The following is a 22,998-nucleotide window of genomic DNA, read 5'->3' on the forward strand; positions in this document are numbered from 1 at the left end:
TCAGTGAGATATATGGCCTTATTCTTAGACAATAGATCTTGAAAATCTTATTTCAAGAAATCTTACTAAGATAATTTTTACTTGTTGCATTGGCAGATTTTTTGCTTGAAATGAGCAAAAAAATCTTGAATCAAGCAAAAAAAAAAAAAATTAGATTTTTGCAGTGTTAATATGTAGTGTAAAATGTTTGATATGTCTTGAAATACATAAATTCCAGTTTTGCACAGTTTTTTACACAGTAGTCTGTGGCGCTGCAGATGACCTTCATAAACAAGCTCATGAGATTGATACATTGATCAGTAAACACAGATCACTTGTCAATAAACACACTTAGAATTATGTTAATCGATGGGTCAGCTCTGCTTTTTTCCACATTAAAGTAGGGCCTAAAAGGCAGCAAAACCAAACGCTAGCCACAAGTAGATAGCATGGAAAATATTGCTATTCCTATATCATATAGTCTACACTTGTCTAGTTTTAAACAAATTCATTTCTTTCTAATACCAAGCTGAAAAAAAATTAATCTCTGTAAATACTATTAAGGAATGTATTCCATCAAATATTAAAGTAGTCACCAGTTTGTAGTTGCATATATATAGGACCAGTGTGCCATTCAGCCAAGTCAATCATCTCCCTTCAGTATAAATTTATATAATGCTCTTCACCTTAGAAAACTGCATTCAGGAGACCCGTGATCAATATGTGACTGTAACTGTGCCAGACTAGAGCACTAAAAATTCACATCACACAAAACTTGAGTGAGTGGAACAATGTTATTTTTGTCCTGAGTCAAAAACAAAAAGCCTACAGGAAACTGTAATTGAATTTGCTGTAGTGTTGTTGGTGAACAGACAAACTTGGAAAACATTTTTTTTAACCCACCGAGAGTTGGAATTTGTTTCTCTTGTTTGAATTAATACAGATATTTGTAGAGTTTATTTTCTTATGAGTCATTTTTGAGTCAATGTAACATAATAGAGATGGTATCATGTTTTTAAAAAAGACAGGACTACTGTAGCTTTTGCAGAAATTGAGCAGAAAGATGCATTTGGTGCATCATTCACCAGGCTCACATGTTCAACCATTTGGTCCTGAACTGATTAGAGTGATGTGATGATTAAAAAGGATTTAAAAAAAGAGGAAGACATCATGAGGCCGGTAGGATGATGAATATTGTGGATCCACTGAACTGTGTAGGTGTTTTACATTCATTTTTTCTGTAACTGAAACACTTGTAAACCAGACAAGGTTTGAGGCTCGGAATGAGGCAGAATTTTTTTTCTTTTTTACTGAATTTGGAGTCGGCACCAACAAATTCAGTCTCACACCTTCTTATAAACATTATTTTTTCTAATTATCTCAATCATGGTAGAAGAAACTAGTGTTAGTTGCAGGTATTTTGAGCTCAACTAAGATGTATATTTGTTCAACAAAATGCACGAATCGGGTCTCTTCTAACTTTTTAAATAATGTTATACTCTGTAATTTCCCTAAGAAAACTTACATAAGAAAAGGATCATTACCTTGAGGAATGAGTGTCCCCAGGGCCATTTACCAAGCAGATAGCGGTGCTTTTGCTTTTTTCACATCACTTTGCAGCTATGTCACCATGCCATGTCACTATGACAATGAAATACAGCTTCCATAAAAAGGAAAAGGAGGTATTTTTGTTCCTTGCTGTTTTGTCGTCCCTTGGGAGCTGGGCGGCTCTAGATGGCATTTCTGGGTACTGTCAGATTAATGTGGGTGAAGCCAGAAGAAGGGAGGATTTCGACTTTTTGTTCTTTTCCTCAGTGGCAGCTGTGGTGATCTGTTTTGATAGCAGGACATGACTGAAATAGCTGGGGACTCGTCTCCTGGGAAAAGCCAGAGGCCTCACCAGGGTTTTAACAACTGTATAGGCAACATACATACATATACATTTTTTCCTGGACATTTTTCCTAAAGCTTGTTTGGAAAGGTTTAAGCTAGTGAAAACATTACTCTGAAGTAAAACTTAAAGTCCCATTTGTTTTTGTTGCTGCTTTAAGATTTATATTTAAACTTTTGTAGAATGGAACATCAGTTGAAACTTTCAAAGCATAAACTGGCAAATGACAAACATTCTTTTGTAGTTTGATACCAGAGATGCTTCAATCTTAACTTTACAAGTCTGACCTTCCATTTCCTTCTTGGACAGATTTTCTTTCATTCTAAGAACTATAATTGATGTACAAACATTTATGTCATGTTTCTTTGTGGGGAAATTCAACTGTAGGTTCATATTGACACATAAATTAATAAATAGCTATGTCAACACTGTAGATGGAGCAGATAAGCAATTAATCACAGCTTAATTTGCAGCACCAGAGACAAATGATGTTCATTTCACTTGGCTAGTCATGTCTAAGCTAATTATTCTGTTCTTTGTGTTGACATGTTTATGTGTGTGTATTGTGTGTATTGTGTGTGTGTTTCTGTGTCTTCACAGTTTGTGTCATCATGCACATGGCATCAACCATCATCCAGCTCATTTGTGTAAATTTTACTGATACAGTATCAGATATATTTGCAGTCAGCAATAAGCTAGTCACGGGCAATCGAACTTCAAAAAGAACTCTCAATTCCAGTTAACTGATCTGTGCAACGCTGTTTTTTTTTACACTGGTTGGAAGTGGCGGAGGCAGAGTTTAATTTCTGCATCTTCCACTTTGATTCATTGCTACAGATAGACAGACCGGTGTGTAAAAATCCATCTTCTCTCTGTGCCTCTGTACTGCGTATTGACAGTAAAAGCCATCTTGTTGGCTCGGTAGTAGGGTCATTTGCAACACAGTCCTTGGTGGATGCTATTTGCGGCCTGGGGATGGGAACCATAAGTGCAGGTTGTTTACTGGGAGAAGAGTGGGGGGGTGAAGAGACAACACAGAACAATAGAGAAGGAAGAAGAGATGAACAAGTGTTGTAAAGAGTCTTTTGCCAAATATTGATTGATAAATTAGTGTATAAAAAGAAACAAAAATGTTTATGATATCCACTCGAAACACAAGTGTGGAATATTTACTGCTCAGGCCATTCATTTGTGGTTTTCTGCCTTTACTCTGTTTGCCATCATGACCACTCTGTTTATCTGGTAATGTTATAAATGAATAAATGAATTGCTTTGTGGATGAAGCGGTGTTTATAACTGCATCACCACTGTCCTGCCATTCTTTAACATCTTTTGTTCATCTGTGCACCAACTGTCGTCGTGCTGCATTATGATTTCTGGCCCTGACCCAGTTTTCGTGGAGGTGGCTGACGTCACTCGGTGAAACATGCCTTTTTTCAAAGGGTGCATCCGTGCAAAAAACAGACACGCACCCGATTCCTATTGTGCGTGCGTATGTGTATGTTTGTGTATGAGCTGAGTACATGGTTGCTGTGAGTGTTACAGCTGATAGCTCACAGTGCAGCCACCTGGACAGTACAGTCAAGTTCTAATTTTAGCATCCACAAGGCACAAACGCAAACTGACACCGCCTCTTTGTCTTTTCTCTGCCACACTGACACAGGCTCTGTCTCTGAAACACACACAGATGCATGGCTGCAGGTGATGGCTGTCAGCGGTCAGCTCTGGAGGTTTTCTTGCCCATTCCAATGCCATGGCCTGTTGGCTTTCTGTTTGTGCTGCCAATAGATGAATGAGAGGACATTTTTACAGACAGCTCCTCTGCTCTATGCTGTATTTTGTCAGGTTTCCAGCTCGATGTTTAGTAAGAGGAAGTGAGGTTGCAGAAGTGGTGGCTGTGAACGCACTTCCCTGGTAGTTAGCTGCCAAATGTGGGAGATTCTGAATAAATGTTATCAGAATATGGACACCAAATTATTCAGTTCCGGCGTGTCTGCATAGATTATGTGCCTCTAATAAATTAGATCTGAATACATGATACTTCATACTGTATTTAACGAATGCGTCTCATTGTGCATCATTGCTAAACAGGAACATATGGGTTTTGTAAGCACTTCCTGAGTAAATAATCACATCTATCTCCAGTGTGCTCTGCTCTGTGTATTAACAGCACAGCTCAGTGGTAAGATGAAACACAAGGACTGAGATGCAGGAAGCATTTCTGTTATGTGAATTTGGCTGCACATTAGGATGTCTGTCCTCATCATATTAGAGCATTTTTCTGCCTCAGCATCATTGCAGCATCGCAAGGTCACTGTTGGTTTATCTGCCTATCTTCAACAGCCTGTCTTTCCTCACCTCCTCCTCTTGGATGAATGAGTCATTCCAACAAAACAAAGACTCTTTCAAACCCCTTATTTGCAACATGCCTGTCTTACTTTCTCTATCTGTCAGTGCTATTTGCCTGTCTCACCTCTTGTTCTTTATCCCTTATCTACTTACTGTTTCTTGAAGCCTGTCTGCCTGGAGGTTTTTTTTTTTTCCGGTCTGCTTGTTTTTTTTTTTTTCTGTTCATGTCCTGCACCCCTCATTAGCTGTTTTTTGCTAACCTGCCTGCCAGCCACTAGATCCACATGATTTTCCCATGCTTAGTCAACAGCTTGACTCAAAACCAACAACAATCTGACACACAGAGTTAAGACTTTTAGTTATAAGTTGTATCCCATGCTTTACCAGAGCATGATCATGTACATAGACTTAAAAATATTATTTTATGTGGTTATACATGAAAAGAAAACAATATATGCTTAAATGAAAGAAAAAAAATCTGATTCTGAAAAGCTCCCCCACAAATTAGAAGGAGGTAATTTAACTTAAGAAAAACATTTGCTTTGAAAAGACAAGGATGTCAACATTTTTTTTCTACCAAGAAAATCCAACACTATGTCTTAATCTCAGTTGTGTTTTATCACACTCTCTACTTACTATGCACGGCGGCACAGGTCCTCCATTCAGGGGCTGGAGTGGCCCAGTCTGGCCTGCTCTGCCTTGGCTGGCAGAAAAACCTGTGTGTGTTTTGTTAGCTTGTGGATGAAGCCTCTTCTCTTTCCCCTTTGGAACAGCTTGTTGAACAGCCTCTGCTCCCCCTGCCCAGAGGATCACTGTGTTTGGGTGGGCATGCTGTAGAATACGTGCAAGTTTACATGCTGTACATTTCTTTTCACAAACGACAGCTAAACGAGTCTAAAGCACCGGAAACAGGCATACATTATATGCATGCACAGGAAATCCCGAAAGAGTGTAGTGCACAGACTTAAACACTTAAGTTTAAGACTACACTTTGTCTTTGTTTAATACACATCCGTGGCTCTTTAAAGCATAGTTCTTCTAATAGAAAAAGAGACAGATTTCTTGGAAAGATGCTGCAGGAAATTTAACTGGATAAGAACTGAGATATGAAAATAGTTTACCATCAAAGTCATTTCTACTATTTTCATGATGAAAGCCATGCTAATCTAAATTAAGTTTAGATGTCGATTTTATAAAAAAAAAAAAAAAAAAAGGTGTTTTAACCCAGACACTGTATTTCTCCGAAAAACACAGTAAAACCCCAAACTTTGTAAGAGGCTCATGATTTGCAGCACAAGCATGTTTTTACTCCCAGGCTGTGATGAGGGCGAGAGCTTGTAGGAAACACATGCATTCAATTTAATAATAGGAATCTATAATTGTAGTCTTTCAAGGAGGTTGTTTTTATTGAAGCAAAGTTAGTGTTAACCCCCTCCCTTAGATTGAAGGGTGGACCTCACAGCGCTGTAATCATAACACACTCTCAGCAGCTCTGAGTGCTTATTTTCCTGTTGTGAGTTTGTATTCACTTCTTGGGTCCCATATAAGGTTAAGTTCCCACTTCTCCAAATTCACTTTTAGCCTCAATTCAAAAGTCTTTTCAGAGATTAAAAAAAAACACTGAGAAATAGACCAACCAGAAGTCTAATATAGTATGAAAATATAACACAAACATCTGTGAGTCACACCCTATGTTTTTTTATAGGTATTTTCCAGAGCGGACTTTGAATGACACTGGACATTGCACTGTGGCTTTCACATCCTCTTGTAGTTATTTAGGTTTGGCATTGTCCTGCTCTGGTTGGCTTCATGCCCTTTGGTTTTTCTTAGAATTACATTACTGTGTCTTGAGACAAAACCACTAATTACGTTAGCACTTGTGTTAGCATCCCTCTGAGCGGAAGCCATTAAGTCATTTAACAGCATGTACTATCCACTCTGTTATTTCTCTCTCTGTTAATGAACCGCTTCCTTATACGTTTATATGGTCTTTCAGTTCTGTCACCAAATTTTTGGTCGCTGCTTGCACTGCTTACACTACTACTTAGAAATTGTTTGTGAATACACTTTGTAAGTGTGATTAATATGTAGTTTATACGGGTCTTGCACAGAGATGTACTCTTGGAATGATCTGAGGAATGGCACTACATTTATCATTTTTGTAGAGTGCCACAATTTCCTGTATTTTCTAAATCTGAGAAACGCATAATATCATAGATTGCTGATAATAGATGGCAAATTGCTGCTTTAATTTATGCTGCTATCTGCCTTAAACATACCTTTTCCACCAATAACCTACATTTATCAATACATTTTGCAGTCATCCAAACACTGAACAACAATCACAAAGAAAATCAGAAGAAATTTATGACATGACATGGTAAACAGGAAGAAATTAATTTAAATAATGTGCAGACTTGTCTCTCATGAACAGCTGACTCTGCTGTCTTTCTTTAGCCTGAACGCAGCTGCCATGTGTACTCCAACATGGCCAAACATTCACACATACACAAAATCCTCTTTCATTAGCACAGTTGTAAACCTGTCAGCTCTAACTTCGGGCCAAAACTTGATTTACAGTAAAGAGGAAACAGGGAAGACACGAAGCGACACCACGAGGGAGGAAAGAAATACAAAAAAGTGTTTGTTGACAATATTAGCATCAGCTTCACTAACAATTTAGCTAAGTTAGTTGAGTCACTGATAACTGTACACCATGTAAAAGAAAAAATCCAGGAAGAATCTCAAGTTTAACTTTAATAGTGCTTAAAATACTTAATGTAGTGTACTTTAAGATGATATAATTAATAGATTAATAGAGAAACCAGGCCAGTTAACAGTATCATGGAGGGCACAGGTACACTGATACTAACATATTTTGGCACCAAAGTAAGAGATAGTGAACACTTGGGTGAGATACTTGTAACTTACTTGTCACTGCTTAAAGAACTGAAACACCTTTCAACTCAACTGAATCAAAAATAAACGTAACCAATGTTTTACTGAATCTAAGCTAGATGCCAAACCAGCAGACTTTTAGCAGTTTCATAAAGAGGAAATATACAACAGAGCATTTGTCTCCTTCTCTAAACGCTGTCTGTGAAAATTCATCAGTGTCTGTTTCTTATGTGCATGTCTCTGCACTGTGTGCAGTGTTTGTGTGTTTAAGAAAAGGCATCTATTTGTGTTTGTGCAGGTGTTTTTCTTCTGTTCCAGGACATTTATTTGAGCTGTGACAGTGACTGTTCATTAGGTGCAAGGCCAAATGCATTTGCTGAATCAGTGAACGGGTGCCATTTTTCTTGGTCGGTTTAGTAAATGACCATCCTATGTCAAGACCTAAGGAAAAAAAATAGTGTAGAGGCAGACATGGAGCCAGACATGACATAGTTTTTAATATATCTGCTATGATGATGACATTTGTCTTTAATTCATGAATGGAGTCAGTGGTGTTGAATTTGAGTAGCGGGCACAGATCAAGAGCAGGATCGTGATACCTTGTGTCTGTTTCATGTGTGTTTTCGTGTGTGTGTGTTAGAGGGAAGTAGCATCAGGTTCCTCCTCTCAGGCTTGGTGTGAGCCTGCATGAGGGATGAGGAAGAAATAGTTTAGTCATGGGATGATGTGGTGAGTTCACAAACAGACGGAGAGAAAGAATGAGAGTCAAAGAATTATCAGAAAAGCAATGGATGGGGACAACTGGGCTTTCATAGTGGGTAAGACTTTGTTCTGCATAACTGTACTTTTGAGTTGTTAAAATGATTGATCTAGCTGTAATGAATTTCAGATTATTGAGTTTCTTTCAGGGTACAGGGACAGGATATGATTAAATGGTTTTTGTTTGCCTGGTAGGCAAAAATGCACTCTGCTCAGCATCTGTATGAAAAGGAATCAAATAGGGAAATGAACAATCTGATCAGAAAATGCTGCAAGTAAAATGTAGTTGCACATGCAGAACTGTGCTGTTTCACTTTATCTGAAACTTGATCTTAAGATGTTCCAGTGTTTGATTGTTTTAACAGGAGACAATGTAAGGATAATTAATCTTATGTAATAGTTTATATTATAGATGTAACAGCACAGTGAAGTCCTGATATAGTACAAATTTATCACAACGGCTAAAAAAAACCCCATTCAAATGCCTAAGGGTAGATTGTTATCATTTAATTTTGACCAGACAGTAGTGCAGGGCAGCTTGTTCTACTTTGTGTTTCATAGTCCCTTGAGATAGTTGGTGCAGCCTGTAAACAAAAAAAAAAAAAAAAGTAAACAAATATTCTCACAAACTGTTTTTATGTTGGGCTGATTAGAACCAAAAGGCAATAGGTCACAATTATCTCCAAGACTGAAAAGCATCTCTTATGTTAGAAAAGTACAAAAATGACAAAATAGAATACTTTTCTGTTGCTGTCATTCGTCATTGAATCTCAGGTTTTCTTGCTCGGTTGATTTGGAAGAAACAGGTTGTCTTGTAGCTCCTGTGCTTGTTTTTTCCACTCGTCATAATGGGACCGACCCAGTTAAACATCAGTCAGTTAAGCTCATTGTGACATGTTGCTAAGTTGGTAACGGCTAACAGTTTAATGCTTCTACATAGGCAAGGCAGGTTTATTTATATAGCACATTTCTTGTACAAGACAATTCAAAGTGCTTTACATAAAACATTAAAAACATTACAGTAGGGAAGCAATAAAAAGTATAGGCGTGAGAAAAAAAACAGAGAAATAGATAAAACAGATAACCAGACAAAGCAGATAAAAACTTTAAGCTTAAAAGAAACAGTGCAGATCTGAACTGTTGAATAAAAACTCTGTTCAAATGCAGCTGAGAACAGGTGGGTTTTTAACCTGGATTTAAATAAACTGAGTGTTTCAGCTGATCTGAGGCTTTCTGGAAGTTTGTTCCAGACGTGTGGAGCATAGAAGTTGAGAAGCATAGAAGCATAGGCCTTCTCTGCTTCTGAAATGTAGTTCTACATTATGTTCATCAACCTTAGAACATGGCTATCTCTTATTCTTCGATGTGGATGTACATTTACGCTGCTAGTTTGTATTCAACATAAGCTTACAGGAAGTTTCTGTAAACCCAGTATTTGATTCACACATTGCTTGATTTGTACTAGTGTACTGATATTTTCTTTTGTTAACAAGAAACGTCATCATAGCAGTTGGATTAATTAATATCAGTCAGTTAATACCTTGCTCATAGTCTTTGTGACATGTAGATATTCACGGAAAGATGAGTAGCCTTAATTGAATTTCTCACTCACATATTTAATGAGCATAATATGTGTGACCATTCTGTATCCCCACAGTAGATTTCTCCATGCTCCATAGCGGTCTCTGGTTATTTTTATTTAATGCTTCCCGCATTGATTTTTAACAGTGCTAATCGGTCTTCCGATCAAAAAGGTGTCTTGGGGATTAGAAGGCCGTCAGCCTTGACCATGAGCACGGTTTTAGTCGAGCAGGAGAGTTTTTGCCCAACATCACTGCGACTGGATTTTCAATAATGCATAAAAACGCTGCCTTTCATCTCCGGGATGATAGATGCCAAACAGTTGATCCCATATACCCTTTAAAACACCCACAAACACAACACCTTTTACTTGTGTCTTTGGTGTTGCTCAAGCAATAACCTTTTTTTTTTCTTTTTTCTTTTTCCCTCAGGATTGAAAAAACGTACCAGGAAGGCCTTTGGGATACGGAAGAAAGAAAAGGACAATGACTCGACGTAAGTCCTGTTTCTCCCTCATGGTGTATGATTAAACTGCAAAGGGTATTACTCGTCCTACTGCCGAAGGTTTTACCACAATGCTGCGCAGTGATATGGAGAGCTGGCTGAGTGAATAGAAAAGGTATTAGTCATTTTAAGAGGGAAAAACCGGTTTGCCAACAGGCTGTACATATGCAGTACAACAGAATAAAAGGATGATTAGAGAAAGAACAATTACAACTTCCGTATAAAAAGATTCCATTAAACAGGTTCGACAGCATTCTGGAGCACCGCATTGACTGTTCTACAGGAGTTTAGCAGCCAGTTACAATGCATTTATTAAACTGCCTTGTAATAATGGATTTTTAAAATAATATGGGTACTTGAATTGCAGCGTGAATGCAAGTGAAGTTTATGTCTGTCATTTGTGGGAAGTGAAATTATGCAAATATAACAGGGTGAAAAATAAATCTGGTATCCAAAATAGATTGGGTCAACTTGCTCTTTGGAAGCATTTAAGTTTTCTATGTTTATTAAACCAATTTGTAACTGACTGAGACATTTTAGGCCGTCTTGTTGCTTGTGCTGCGATGTCTGTGAGTGATTTGCGAGTGAATAAGTATGAGCGTACAGCAGCGTGAAAAGGTTTTCATTGAATACCCCTTTTAAATATTTCCCCTCGACTAATTAGCAAAGCACTTGATTTCAAAATGAAGAGCTCACATGTTAAGTAACATATCTTTTCCTCTCTTCTTTCTTCTTTAATTTCTCACAGGGGGTCCCCAGACAGAGACGGGGGAGTAAGTAACAGAAAATATTCTACATATTTCCGTCAATTAATTAATTTGTGAATTAGTCTTCAGTCTGTTTCATTAGTGGAGGAAATCAAGCATGATGGTTGTGAGTTATATTTTTTTTCTGTGTTCTTCTTACTCACCAGGAACCCCAAGAGGTTGAATCGGTACTAAACACAGTTCTAGTCCTTCTTTAGAGTAGATTAATCTCTAGAATAGTGTAGTTTGTAGCACCTAGACTGGTTATAGTCATCATAGTAGTTCCTGTAATTCTTCAGTGTTGTTGTTTCAGGTACTGATTTCAGTTAGCAGAATTGTTGAGGAGCCCTGGGAAGGAAAAACAAAAAGGACTACAGGACATTTTGCTTTTTCCACTAGGCTTCCTATACCAACTTAAACCTTCTAAATATTACACAGCCCTGTTTGAGTTTTTAGTAGAAGTTTTCATCATCATTAGCAGCCGATTATGAGTAATACAGAGCTTTATTTTTGTTTGCGTCAGACTTAATGGTCCAGATAAAGTGCTCAATTTGCCCACCATGAGGCCCCTGAGGAATATCTCAAATGGCATGCATAGTAACCAGTCAATACACAATTGATCTGCTCATTTATAGAACAGAATTAAGCAACAGTTTATTATTTTGATCTCATCTAGTTCAGTAAGCGGGGTTTTCCCTACCGCTATAAGGCTTAGGTGAGCACCCAAGAAATTTTTGGAAGCACGTGAGCCAAATTATTTTAAAATCAGTATGGAGAGCATCTAAACTAACTAAATGACTTTTCTCTGATCTTATGGTTGTAGTTGTAGCTGTAGTTTCTAGTGGACTACTTTTGGGTTATTTTTTCAAGCTTTTGTGCAAATTTTAGTACACAGACATACAGTCGTGGAAAAAACTATTAGACCAGCCTTGTTTTCTTTAATTTCTTGTTCATTTTCATGCCTGGTACAACTAAAGGTACATTTGTTCGGACAAATATAGTGATAACAACAAAAATAGCTCATTAAAGTTTGATTTCAGGGCTGATATCTAACCATTTTTCATGGTTTTCTTGATAATAACCAAAATCACTTCATTTCTTATATCAATAGTGATGACATTGTACTGACAAAAACAGTGCTTTTAGGCATTCCATGTTTTCTTCTCTGTCTGTTTTAGTCACATGATACACACAGGAGTTAGTACTTGATTGCATAACCATTGTTTTTGATGACTTTTGATGGTCTAATATTTTTTTCGCCGACTGTAAAATAATAATAATGGCCCAAAAAATGTTACGTTCCACACCCACTGACTCCTGAAGACCTCTGATAATCTAGGGAACACTCTGATTAGCTATATAGTGGTTACACATTAGGTGGTGTAAATCTGTAGAAACATCAATGTTACTAAACAGAGTAACCACCTTATGAGATGTGTCCACAGAGTAAACAATATTATGACAATAATGTAACAAAAGTAAATGTGTTAGAGTGTGTCATGTTTTTATTTTATTGTCATTCTCTTCTCAGTCTCAGAAAAAGACCAACGGGGCCCCTAATGGCTTCTACGGAGATATTGACTGGGACAGATATGTAAGTAAAACTATTTTTATTTTCATACCGCTTTGATCTGATATCTACCTCAGTAAGCACTGGTTCTCCAGGTCTTTCTTTTTATGTGACCTCAGTACTGCTGCTCTGCTTTCATCCACATGAAAAAGCATCCATAGTATTGATCTGTATCATTCTAAAATCAATATGGTGTGGACCAAGCATGTTAAGTGACACATAGGCTCTAGTAAATCAAGTGCATGGTCTTATCTGTTATAACTTGTGCCACTGAAATGCTTACATTTTAAATCCAGATTATGACTTAGTCAATAAGCATTTGGTGTGTTTTTATTAAGGAGGAACCTTGGCATTTATTTAAGATCATCAGTATTATTTATTTTTTCAATATGTGAGCCAACCTTGAACAGGAGGAATTGTGTTATGTAATATAAAATATTTAATTGTATTGAACATAATAACAGTATCTTCATGTTGGTGTATCAGTTTACATAAAATAATATTAAAAAGACTGATTGAAGCTGTGATAATCTTGATAGCAACCACAGTTATTTTTTTTTTAGTAATATGTTACTGATAAACTATTGACTCTGTGTTTCAGAACTCTCCTGAGGTGGATGATGAGGGCTACAGTATAAGACCCGAGGATGAGACAGAAGAGGCAGATATCCTTAACAATGCTAACTTTGTCATTTTGCCTTATTTTTTCATGCCAAGTTTCTTTGGCTGGCAGAAATAGCTTGTTTTATTGTTTGCACTGGTTTTGTTCAATTTGTTCAACTGATTGGAAACAAATTGCCGTTGTACATCTCGCTAAACAGATGGGCTTCAAATTAAAAATATCCTGGTTCACAGAAAACAGAACTTAAATCTTGATAACCATTTTTTTTTCCATCTGGGTAAACATATCCAATTAACATGGACAACATGAAAGTGAACAGGTTACAAGCTGTAACCAGGTACCCGGATAAACCAACATCCCTTCCAAAACATATCCTGTCATTTGGTGTTATAATGATAACAGATTCAGACAAAATCTCCTTTAAGTTTTGAGATGGGTTGAGATTTGGTGACTGTTAAGGCCATAGAATATAATCCACATTGTTTTCATACTCATCAAAGCATTTAGAGACCTCTTTTTACCCCGTAGATGAGGCATTTTCATTCAGAAGCAGACCACTCCCATTAGATTTTTCTTTTTTTTTTTTGTTACCCATCTGTACTTTTTCACTGTTTACTTTTACCAAAACTAGAACATTTTCTTTAACATTTGTGGTACTGCCTGGATCCAAGAAGACCCACTTCTTCTCCTCTGATGAGTCAGAAGAGGAAGAGGACCACAGGAAAAAATTTAAAATCAAGATTAAGCCTCTGCCGGCCGATTGCGTCGTGTCTGAACCCTCAGTGGACGAGCTGAAAGCCTCCATAGGCAACATAGCTCTGTCTCCATCTCCTATGGTTAGTAGCTCCGTCCTCATCCTTCTCTCATTGCATCTCACCTTCCCTCACTTAAACTGTTTTTTAACTTGTGAAACTATAACATTTATGTGCATTGGTGTGTCTGTGCATGTGTATTGTAAAAATATGATTTATCACCCTTAGTAGAAATCGTAATTAATTTTGCTTTTTGTAACTGCCTCACACTTTGCGATTTTTCTTAACAAAATACAACCAGTTTGCTTTGAAAGCCAGCAGTAATAATAATAATACACAATGCCTCTGTTTTGAATCCTACACTGAAATTGCAATCCATGTCCCTGTAATGGGTATGGTCAGCTGATTATGTGATATTGAATACCATATCATTAATCTGAGATGCTTGTGATACTTGGTCAGTGCTGTCAGTGGCCTCAGTGTTCTCCCGTTGAGTTCAGTGTTGTTAACACAAGGCAGATGTCCCACCACAATACAACCATCTGACAACACGCTCTGCCAAATAGCAGGGTGTGAAGCTCCTGTTTGAAGTGATGCAGCACTATCGATAAGTCCAAATTCAAGCACACTTTCCCCATTAGACAGCCTACGATTAGCAGCGGTGATACAAAGCTTTGGAGACTTTGGCTTCCCCTGCATTTTTAGCTCCCACCCCGAAGTCCTCTAGTCTCTAGTGAGGTTCATTAGCTTGGGTGTCCACCGTAAATAATTCAGGTAGGAAAGTGGGCACAATAACCTCGTGTCTCTCTGCCGTACTGTGAGATTGCTTGTGGTCATTTGAGCTTTCGGTCTTAATAATTCAGTCCAGCTGCAGTGTGTTCACCCACTGACTCTGTTAACCTGATCAGGTGTGAAGGTCTTTTCATGCTGCAAATGATGGACATGTGTGTAGGAGACACATGCACTGAGACGCTGAAAGATTCTGTCCTTTTGGTTTTGGGCTACTATAATGTCCTGTAGTCATCCCTATTTCCCCAGTATATGTTGGTTGCCCTGTCAAATTAATGAGTGCAGTGCATAGTATTAAATACTACAGAGTATATACTATATGTTGTCCTTCAGCAGTGACGTCTAAGCTATTGAAATACAAATTAACTTATGTCATTATTTACCATTATGCTCTCAAAGTCAGTGAATTACTTTACTAGTTATTTCATATTAAAAGTAATTGTTTACCAAGAAAAAACCCTAACAGTTGAGAATCTGACCATGGCAATAAATTATATTTTGTCTAAATTTGCTTTATGTATGATCACGATTTATGGATGTTTATCGTCTCTGAACAGGCCTCAATGGTCTTCTCCCAGGAGAAAAAAAGAGGTCAAGTTCCTTGTGTGCAAAACAAAATCATGACGGTGGAATTACTTGGCCTGTAGCTGTGATGAAACTGCTACTCTTACCTCTACCAGGCCAAATTAGCATCTTGTTTCCCTGGATCGTGGACAGCAGCTCCAGCGTTCCCTCACACATAAATTACACTATTCACAAAGTCACTCCCAGTCGACTGGCAATGCTAAGCAACCTTGGCTATGGACCCACGACAAAATGGTCTGAAAAAAAGAAGAGGGGCCAAATGTTAGCAGACCTCCAAAAGCAAACAGTATGCTTTTGTAGTTCTTCTTCTGGAACTGATCCAGTAAAACTTTATCCCCACACTAAAACATGTAGGACTTACTGATTTTTCAGAAACATCACTGCACTTTTCTTCAATCTCTGGGCTTTATGTTTCTATGCTCTTGCTGCTCAGGTGTTTTTTTTTGCCTGTAAATATGACAGTGGCTTTTGCAAATCTTGACAAGCTCATATCCTAACTATGAAAGACCTGAACTACACACAAGAATTATAAATACCTAAGATTTTGAGGCATGTCACTGGCAGACTGTGTGGCTGTAGTTGGCATATTTTTCATGAATTATTCATGTGTACACAAGCGTTTGAGAGGGACAGCTTATTTCACATAAAACCTCGGCCAGAATACACCTCCTGCTAGGAGGAGTAGTGATGTGTGGGTGGAGGGATGAGCTATAGTACTATACCAGCTTTATCTGTCTATTAATGACTGCTGGTGACGCATTTTACTGCCTACCTTGAACATAAATGCTTTGCTTTGCTTTGCCAATATTAATACTACTGCCCTCCTCTAATTGTTCCACTCTCTGCTTTTTCCTCTCTTGTCTTTAAATCCTTTGCTGCTCTAATGATGCTAACCTGTAGAGGAGTCCGGTAAGCCTTTGCTTTGCATGCTATTGGGTTTTTATATGTCAAATATAGTGTAATCCTTCCTTATACTGTTACTAATATATATGCATTTTCCCCAAAGACACGCTTGATAACATGCACTAATAGCTGCAGAGTTTGTATTTGCTCAGCATGTAAGGACAAAGGTCTAGTATCATGTTAATACATTTCTGGCGAATGGGTTTAGTTGTCTCATTTCAGAACAGGCACATATGACTGACTGCTTTTAATAGCACACACTGATTTGTGGCCCACATACTTAGAGTTAAAAAGTACAGTATTTGAAGTTGTTTCCGCTGACTAAGTAGTCCTAAATCTGATTTTAATTGGTTTTGGAGTTTTGACCCTAGAGTTCTCAGGCCAAATAACAAGGCTATAAGCAGAATAGAAGGTGAGGAGAAGGTCAAGGAGGGTGTTGAAATGTTAAAAAAAATTATATTATTAAAAAAGCATTACTTGCACATTTCATATGATTTCATTGTTGTCTTTTTCTCTGATCACCAATGATTTTTCTGATAAATTTCATCATATTTTATATTATGAGTTGTGTTGACTGTTAAACTATTAATTAATCAAAATTCACTAAATGTTTCAGAAAAAAATCAATAATGGCATATTCAGTTTCCAAATTGGAAGAAAAAGCTGTTCTTTGGACCTATTCACACATCCATTCTTCATATCACAAAATTGTTACCTAGCTTATCCAGTTCAAATATAGAGGAAAATATCAGCGTGCATGTAAAGGGCTTTTTCATGTAGAGGCTAATGCTAGTTGCTAGTAGAGGCTAAAAGGTCACCGTGTCAGTTGAAATACTTCCTGTTTACAGATAGATGGGAGACAGTGACACTGCATCCTGCTAAACTGTATCCAATGAAAGGAATTCTTTCCACCAGCATGTCCCACCCCGTGTTGCATCACTTTAATCAGTCATGGCTCACTGCACAACTGGAACGGGCGTAAGAGCGAGGGGTGGAGGGAGAGATGGTTGATGCGAGGTGGACGTGACGCAGGCAGATGGCGAGATTTCAGCGAAAATTACGAGACCAGTGGGCAGATGGGACACTACAAGGCAGAATGAAAGAACACCCAGAGGGATTAGATGGCCGACAGTCCACCTTTTAACACAGAAAGTTGAAATAATTTGATGCCGATGGAAACAGTGGTACATGACGATGAGAGGGAAGAAAGATGGGGAGTGTCTGATGCAGCTCCACAGGACATTTTGGAAGCAGTCCAGTCATAGTGGATTCACAGGCAATATTGTAGACAGATATCTCATTTATCTTCTGTTGATATATCACAACCAGAAGATAGAAATAAACAGGACACGCAGATCAGTGAGAATAAATCATTATCTGTTTCCAATGGGTTTGCACACACAAAACTTGAAAAGACATTTGTGTTTAAACTTAAAATTAAGTTAAAGGCCAACATGGGTCGTGGAGGATATTTCCATATCTATCAACCACATAAACTTTATTTGTATAGCCTGTTGATACAGGTTGTACAGTTCAAAGTGCACTCATGACTAATCAGTCAATATTTAGGCAGCAAGTGTAAGGTGTAATAGTTAAAAAAAAACAATAGATTTAATGTTGTTAATCAATTGTAGAAGCCCTTTTCTGTCCCAACATTAGTTCTGTAAGGTTTACATCTAAAATGTGGTCTCGCTGGCGAATGAGCCTTTATGAATAAGTAACAAATGGATCTATGCTATTTTTTTTTTTTTTATTGTGTATGTTTTGTTTTTTTTATTATCCTATGGACTTAGTTTCTGTGTTGTTAATACAGCTTGAATGAATGAATCAGTAAATCAGTCAATCAAATTTTATTTATATAGCACCAAATCATAACAAAAGTTATCTCATGACACTTTACATATAGAGCAGGTCGAAACCAGACTCTCAAGTCAATTTACAGAAACCAGCAGAATCCTCCAGGAGTAAACACTTATGACTAGTGATGGAATGGTGAGGAAAAACTTCCTTTTAACAACAGAAACCTGGAGCAGACCCTGCCTTCTGGAGGATGGACATCTGCCTTGACCAGTTGGGGTTAAAGAGAGAGGGTAAAGGAAGAGAAAAAGAGACAGAGATTGGGGGAGAGGGGGAGAAGTCGGGGGAGACACATGGATCCACAACAAACTGAGCTTGAACTGTTAAAAGTAGAACAGCTGGTGCTAGTATAATTACCAATAGCTAGAACAAATGTCCATAACTGTTAATACGACTACTACAAATACAAGTATTAACAGGGGATGTACTACTACTGTAACTGTTAGTACAAATAATAGAAACCTCTACCATCTATCTAACTATATAATAAACACAATCCCAAAAAGAAAAGTAAAAGAAAATGCATCTTCCAACATAAATAAAATAAATAAAGTAATGTCTATACACTATACATGATAAATAAACTGCACACAATACTGAAGGGAATACCATCTCTAAAGTCGTATTATAATCGTTGTCCCCAGATCACATCCTCTTTATGAGTATGATGTCGGCTTTACTGATTTGTCACTCTCTGACCAGGTGTCTCTTCTCTCTTCCTTTTTGCTGGTCACAGAGACGTAGCCCGGTAAGTGTCCTTTTCTTCTGCCTCCCTGGAGTCGCTCTAAATTTGTCACATGCTTCTCGTACCCTTTTGCTTCCCACATTGTCCTTTGAGTTGCTCGAGTAAGACACTAAACATATATCGGGGTTCAGCAGCTGAAAATGAGGTCAATGCTGCCGCAAATTTGTGCTGATGTTCACTTTTAAATATAGGAGAATAAATATTTGCATAAATGAAAATATGCTTTCGGTTTTTCAAGATCAGTAATGTATTTGTGTCGTTTTTGATCTTGAGCAGCTTCATTCTCAGTCTCTGCAGTGGTGGAAAATTTGCACTTTTGACAGCTGGACCCTTTGATGTCTTACTTCAGTCACTCCCCTTCGTGTCTTCTCATCTGCTTCTGTCTTCTCCCCTCCCTGCCTCCTTCCTTATTTGCCTTCTGCCTTTCCTGGCCACTTCTGTCCTGCTCATTGTGAACTCATGCATATGCTCACAGGGTGTATATATACAAGCACAGCTGGAGAGGCAACATTATAACGCTGCCTCTCCAAAGTAGCTTATGCCCCAATGAAATCAGTCTGTCCTCTTCTCTACAACCAAAGGTTACTTTTCCAGATTTCAAGCATGAACTTAGAGCTTTTCTTTTAACCACTGCTCACAGCACAGTTCTCTAAATGTCCTTTTTCTGTGTATTAAATTGTGCAGTTATTCATCTGAAGATCTTTTCCCCTATAGCACAGGTTGTAGCCAATGTGGGTTTTTTAACACTTTCAGTGCCATGGGCCGATTAAATCGGCTTTACGAAAACAACCTGTAAAGTGCCACGGGCCGATCAGATCGGCTTTGGAGAACACGCCACATTTGTGTACAAACAAACCATCCACCCCCATTTCTTTCTCACATTTCGATGACGTTCTTTCTGTGTCCCCCTTTTGAGACCAAGCAGACGGGAATTTGAGGTTACGCGACCGAATAATATTTTTATATCTTTTTAATGTTTCTTATTCTCCGGTGTTTCATCAGAGGGAGCCCTCCATGCCGGGGGGCGGCTGTGGACTCCGGGGCTGTGGCGCCTTCTCTCACTGGGGTCCGCTCCTTTCTGGTGGGTGGGGGTCCCAGTTGGCCGTCTCCCACTAGTTGGGATGCGGGGCTGTGTTGCTGGTGCCTGGTCGCCGGGGTCGGCGGCTGCCTCCTGGTGCGGATGGCTCCCTGAGACAGCGCCTCCTAAATTGATGTTCTACTTTTACTTGTACATTTTTGTTCTGGTCTACCCGTGCTCAGTCAGTCTTCTTAAGTATGTGTGAGCTTGTGGGTTTGCATGTATATGTGTGTGAGTGTGTGTGTGTGTGTGTGTGTGTGTGTGTGTGTGTGTGTGTGTGTGTGTGTGTGTGTGTGTGTGTGTGTGTGTGCGGGTGAGTGGGTGTGGGGGGTGGTACTGATTTTTAAACTGATATGTAAAGCACTTTGTGCTACAGTTTTTAATGTATGAAAAGCGCTATATAAATAAAGATTATTATTATTATTATGAATTATGCAAATTACGATCAATAATGAATCGGCTGCGTCCGGTGCGTTTTGAATCTAATTAGCAATCGGTCGGATGTTACCGAGCGGTTTCCTGCAGGATTCTTCAAATATTATAAAAACGACGCGAAATACTGAAAAACGGCCAAATTCTGTGGCACTTTTAAGGCTTATTAGCCCCTTAACTGTCTGGCACTTAAAGAGTTAAGCGTCTTTTTCTGTAGCTTTTAGCTGCAAGGAACAAAATCTAAAATCATTGAGGTGTAAAATTACCCGCTTTACTACTGCAAAATACTCTATACGGACAGAAGTATTAGGAGATACTGAATTCAGGTGTTTGTTTTCTAACAGGGGTCTGAGCTACAAAACAATAATGACAAATATAATATAGTTTAATATTGTGATAAATATCGTTTCATTGCATTGGTTAGTTTTGTTTAGGCAATTCGGAATTCTGACTTTTTTCCCTCCTCACTTAGGAAGAAAAATCTCCCATTAAACTTTAAGGAAATATTGATGTTTATAAACTATATGGACAAAAATATTGGGACACATCCTGGCTACAGCTGTAAGATGTCATGTTCATCCTGATTTAAGATACAAACATCAGTTTACCCTTTTTAGATGAAATGTAGGATAGATAACTGAGCGGATTCGACTGCAGTCTTGGGTATTCCTATAATAACCTCAGGGACTGGTATTCTGATACCACAGTGTATTATGGTAAATGTTTTAATGTCCTGGCCTAGGCCTTATCTCAGTGGAAAAATTAATAGTGTAACAACATATCCTGTATAACAAAAATGATAGTACTCTATTGCTTTTGTATTTTTGTAATTTTTATGTGTGTGGGTTTTTTGTTTTTTAGGGTTCTTTATTTATTTATTTTTTTCTTGATTTTCATATTTTTATTGATTTATTTTCCTCTAATTTCAGCCTGGTATGTCACTGTAAAATATTTAATGGGTGAAAAGACAGAAAACCCAATAAAAAGTGAGTTACAGTAAACATCAATTAAAAACAGAACAAAATCAATACTAAGAGAAATTAAGTAAAAACCATCTCTGAGGCATTTTGGAAGCAAAGATAATTTAAAAAAAAAACAAAAAAAAACTAGCCAATGCAATGATATTTATCACAATACAAACTATACTGAAACATTTGTCATTATAGTTTTGTATCCCAGACCCCAATGTGCCCAATGCTTTTGTCCATATAGGTTATCTTTTCATCTTTAGAAAAGAGTGCAACCACTGTGTGTGTTGGTGTGGTTGTGTGTGTTAGTCATGTGTGGCTTGTATCTGGTCATGAAGTTCTACTGGTCTCATCACATTAAATCAACCTCAGGCTGCAGCCTATCTTCTGACCTTCATGACTGCACAGCCTAGCCTACATTATTTTTCCTCTGTAAACTACAGAGCAGTTTTATTATTTGCAGGAAAGTTTAAACCTTGACTGCCTGACACTGACCATCAATAATTTTATTGTATTTCACATTGATGAGTGTCAATTTTAGTTGCATCATAGATGAATAACACTTGGTGCAGCATTGTTCTTTTATGACTCTAAAATGTTTCTTTTGTTTTTCATTTTTATAGGGTTTGAAAAGGAACACCTCCAGTAAGTATCAGTCCTGTTGAGCCTTATTCACCAAGCTTACCTGTGTTATGCATCTATTGTGTTATTATGGTGAATATGAGAAGGCTGACAGGTGATTTATTGTGTGTTTTCAGGAGAAGAGATTGCCAGACCGAGACGTGTTGTCCCCGTTGCACCTACTGTGGCCCCAACACCAGCTCCAGCACCTCAGCCTCCCAGGTTAGCATCCACTTTGTATATTTATTGATCTATAAAGTGTAACCTTGCCTACTTTTATACCATAAATCCATTCGCTTTTGTATGATTACACAACCCTTTTCTCGTTTTACGAAAATAGCTCTGCGCAAATATACAGCATGTTGTACATTCACACTTTCATTCAGCAAAGGCCTTGATTGTGGAGTTACTTAGAAAAGTGGTGATAAAAGCAGTAACTGTTAAAACATGACCTCAAGGAAAGAAGGGAAAGGAATGAGCACTCATCAACATTATGTAGCAATGTCATCTTACAAAATGTGTTTATTTTGCCTCAGAGCACAGTGATTTCAGTGAATCTGTAGTTGATATTTATAAAGTAATGTGTGCTATAATTAATTCATTTTTTAAACTAGTATGAATACATAAACTTTTTGACAATGTTCAGACAGCAGGCAAATGTGGCCCAAGTCCGATTTTTTTTTTTTTTTTTTTTTTTTTGCCCATATGTGACCTGTATCCGATCTGTGAAAGACCGTTTGAACAGCACAAATCTGATTTTTTTCAAATCCGACCCAGGCAACTTTCATATGTGGTCCTAAATCTGATACGTATCCGATATTTACCTCCGCCAAGGAGGTTATGTTTTTGCCAGGGTTTGTTTGTTTGTCTGTCTGTCTGTCTGTCTGTCTGTCCGTTAGTGTGCAACATAACTCAAAAAGTTATGGACAGATTTTGATGAAATTTTCAGGGTTTGTTGGAAATGGGATAAGGAAGAAATGATTAAATTTTGGTGGTGATCGGGGGTGGGGGGGCCCACGGAGGGGCCCATTTCCAACAAACCCTGAAAATTTCATCAAAATCTGTCCATAACTTTTTGAGTTATGTTGCACACTAACGGACAGACAAACAGACAGACAAACAAACAAACCCTGGCAAAAACATAACCTCCTTGGCGTGGGGGGGGCCCACGAGGGGGGCCACTGATCAGCCTTGGCGGAGGTCTGCGCTCTCCGAGTGCTTCTAGTTTGCAATGTGACTTCAGTCAGAACAGCCATAAAGGTCGCATTTATCCGACCTTTATGTCATTGAAATGCGATAAACGTCTCAATTCTGCATCCTAGGAGGAGAAGTGGCAGGAAAAACATACTTACTTCCGTAATTACATTGC

General features: G+C 38.1%; 1 protein-coding gene across 12 annotated transcripts in view; it reads left to right on the top strand.

Annotated features, from left to right (window-relative positions):
* The window catches only part of sgip1a (SH3GL interacting endocytic adaptor 1a), a 73,441-nt gene that overhangs the window by 19,884 nt on the left and 30,559 nt on the right, over positions 1-22,998 (top strand). For 4 of the 12 annotated variants that reach the window (XM_030131477.1, XM_030131479.1, XM_030131478.1 and 1 more), the window contains exons 1-11: positions 7,857-7,935; positions 9,889-9,952; positions 10,710-10,734; positions 10,875-10,895; positions 12,239-12,301; positions 12,879-12,942; positions 13,557-13,735; positions 15,926-15,934; positions 18,522-18,533; positions 21,632-21,653; positions 21,767-21,851. In XM_030131477.1, the coding sequence (XP_029987337.1) occupies positions 7,905-7,935; positions 9,889-9,952; positions 10,710-10,734; positions 10,875-10,895; positions 12,239-12,301; positions 12,879-12,942; positions 13,557-13,735; positions 15,926-15,934; positions 18,522-18,533; positions 21,632-21,653; positions 21,767-21,851 (575 nt within the window). In that variant the 5' untranslated portion in view covers positions 7,857-7,904. Of the gene's footprint in view, positions 1-7,855; positions 7,936-9,888; positions 9,953-10,709; positions 10,735-10,874; positions 10,896-12,238; positions 12,302-12,878; positions 12,943-13,556; positions 13,736-15,925; positions 15,935-18,521; positions 18,534-21,631; positions 21,654-21,766; positions 21,852-22,998 lie in introns of those variants that run through there. The other 8 variants (XM_030131471.1, XM_030131472.1, XM_030131481.1 and 5 more) reach the window with 7 other exon arrangements.

This window comes from Sphaeramia orbicularis, chromosome 4 (assembly GCF_902148855.1).
Source record: "Sphaeramia orbicularis chromosome 4, fSphaOr1.1, whole genome shotgun sequence".
Lineage (NCBI taxonomy): Eukaryota > Metazoa > Chordata > Actinopteri > Kurtiformes > Apogonidae > Sphaeramia > Sphaeramia orbicularis.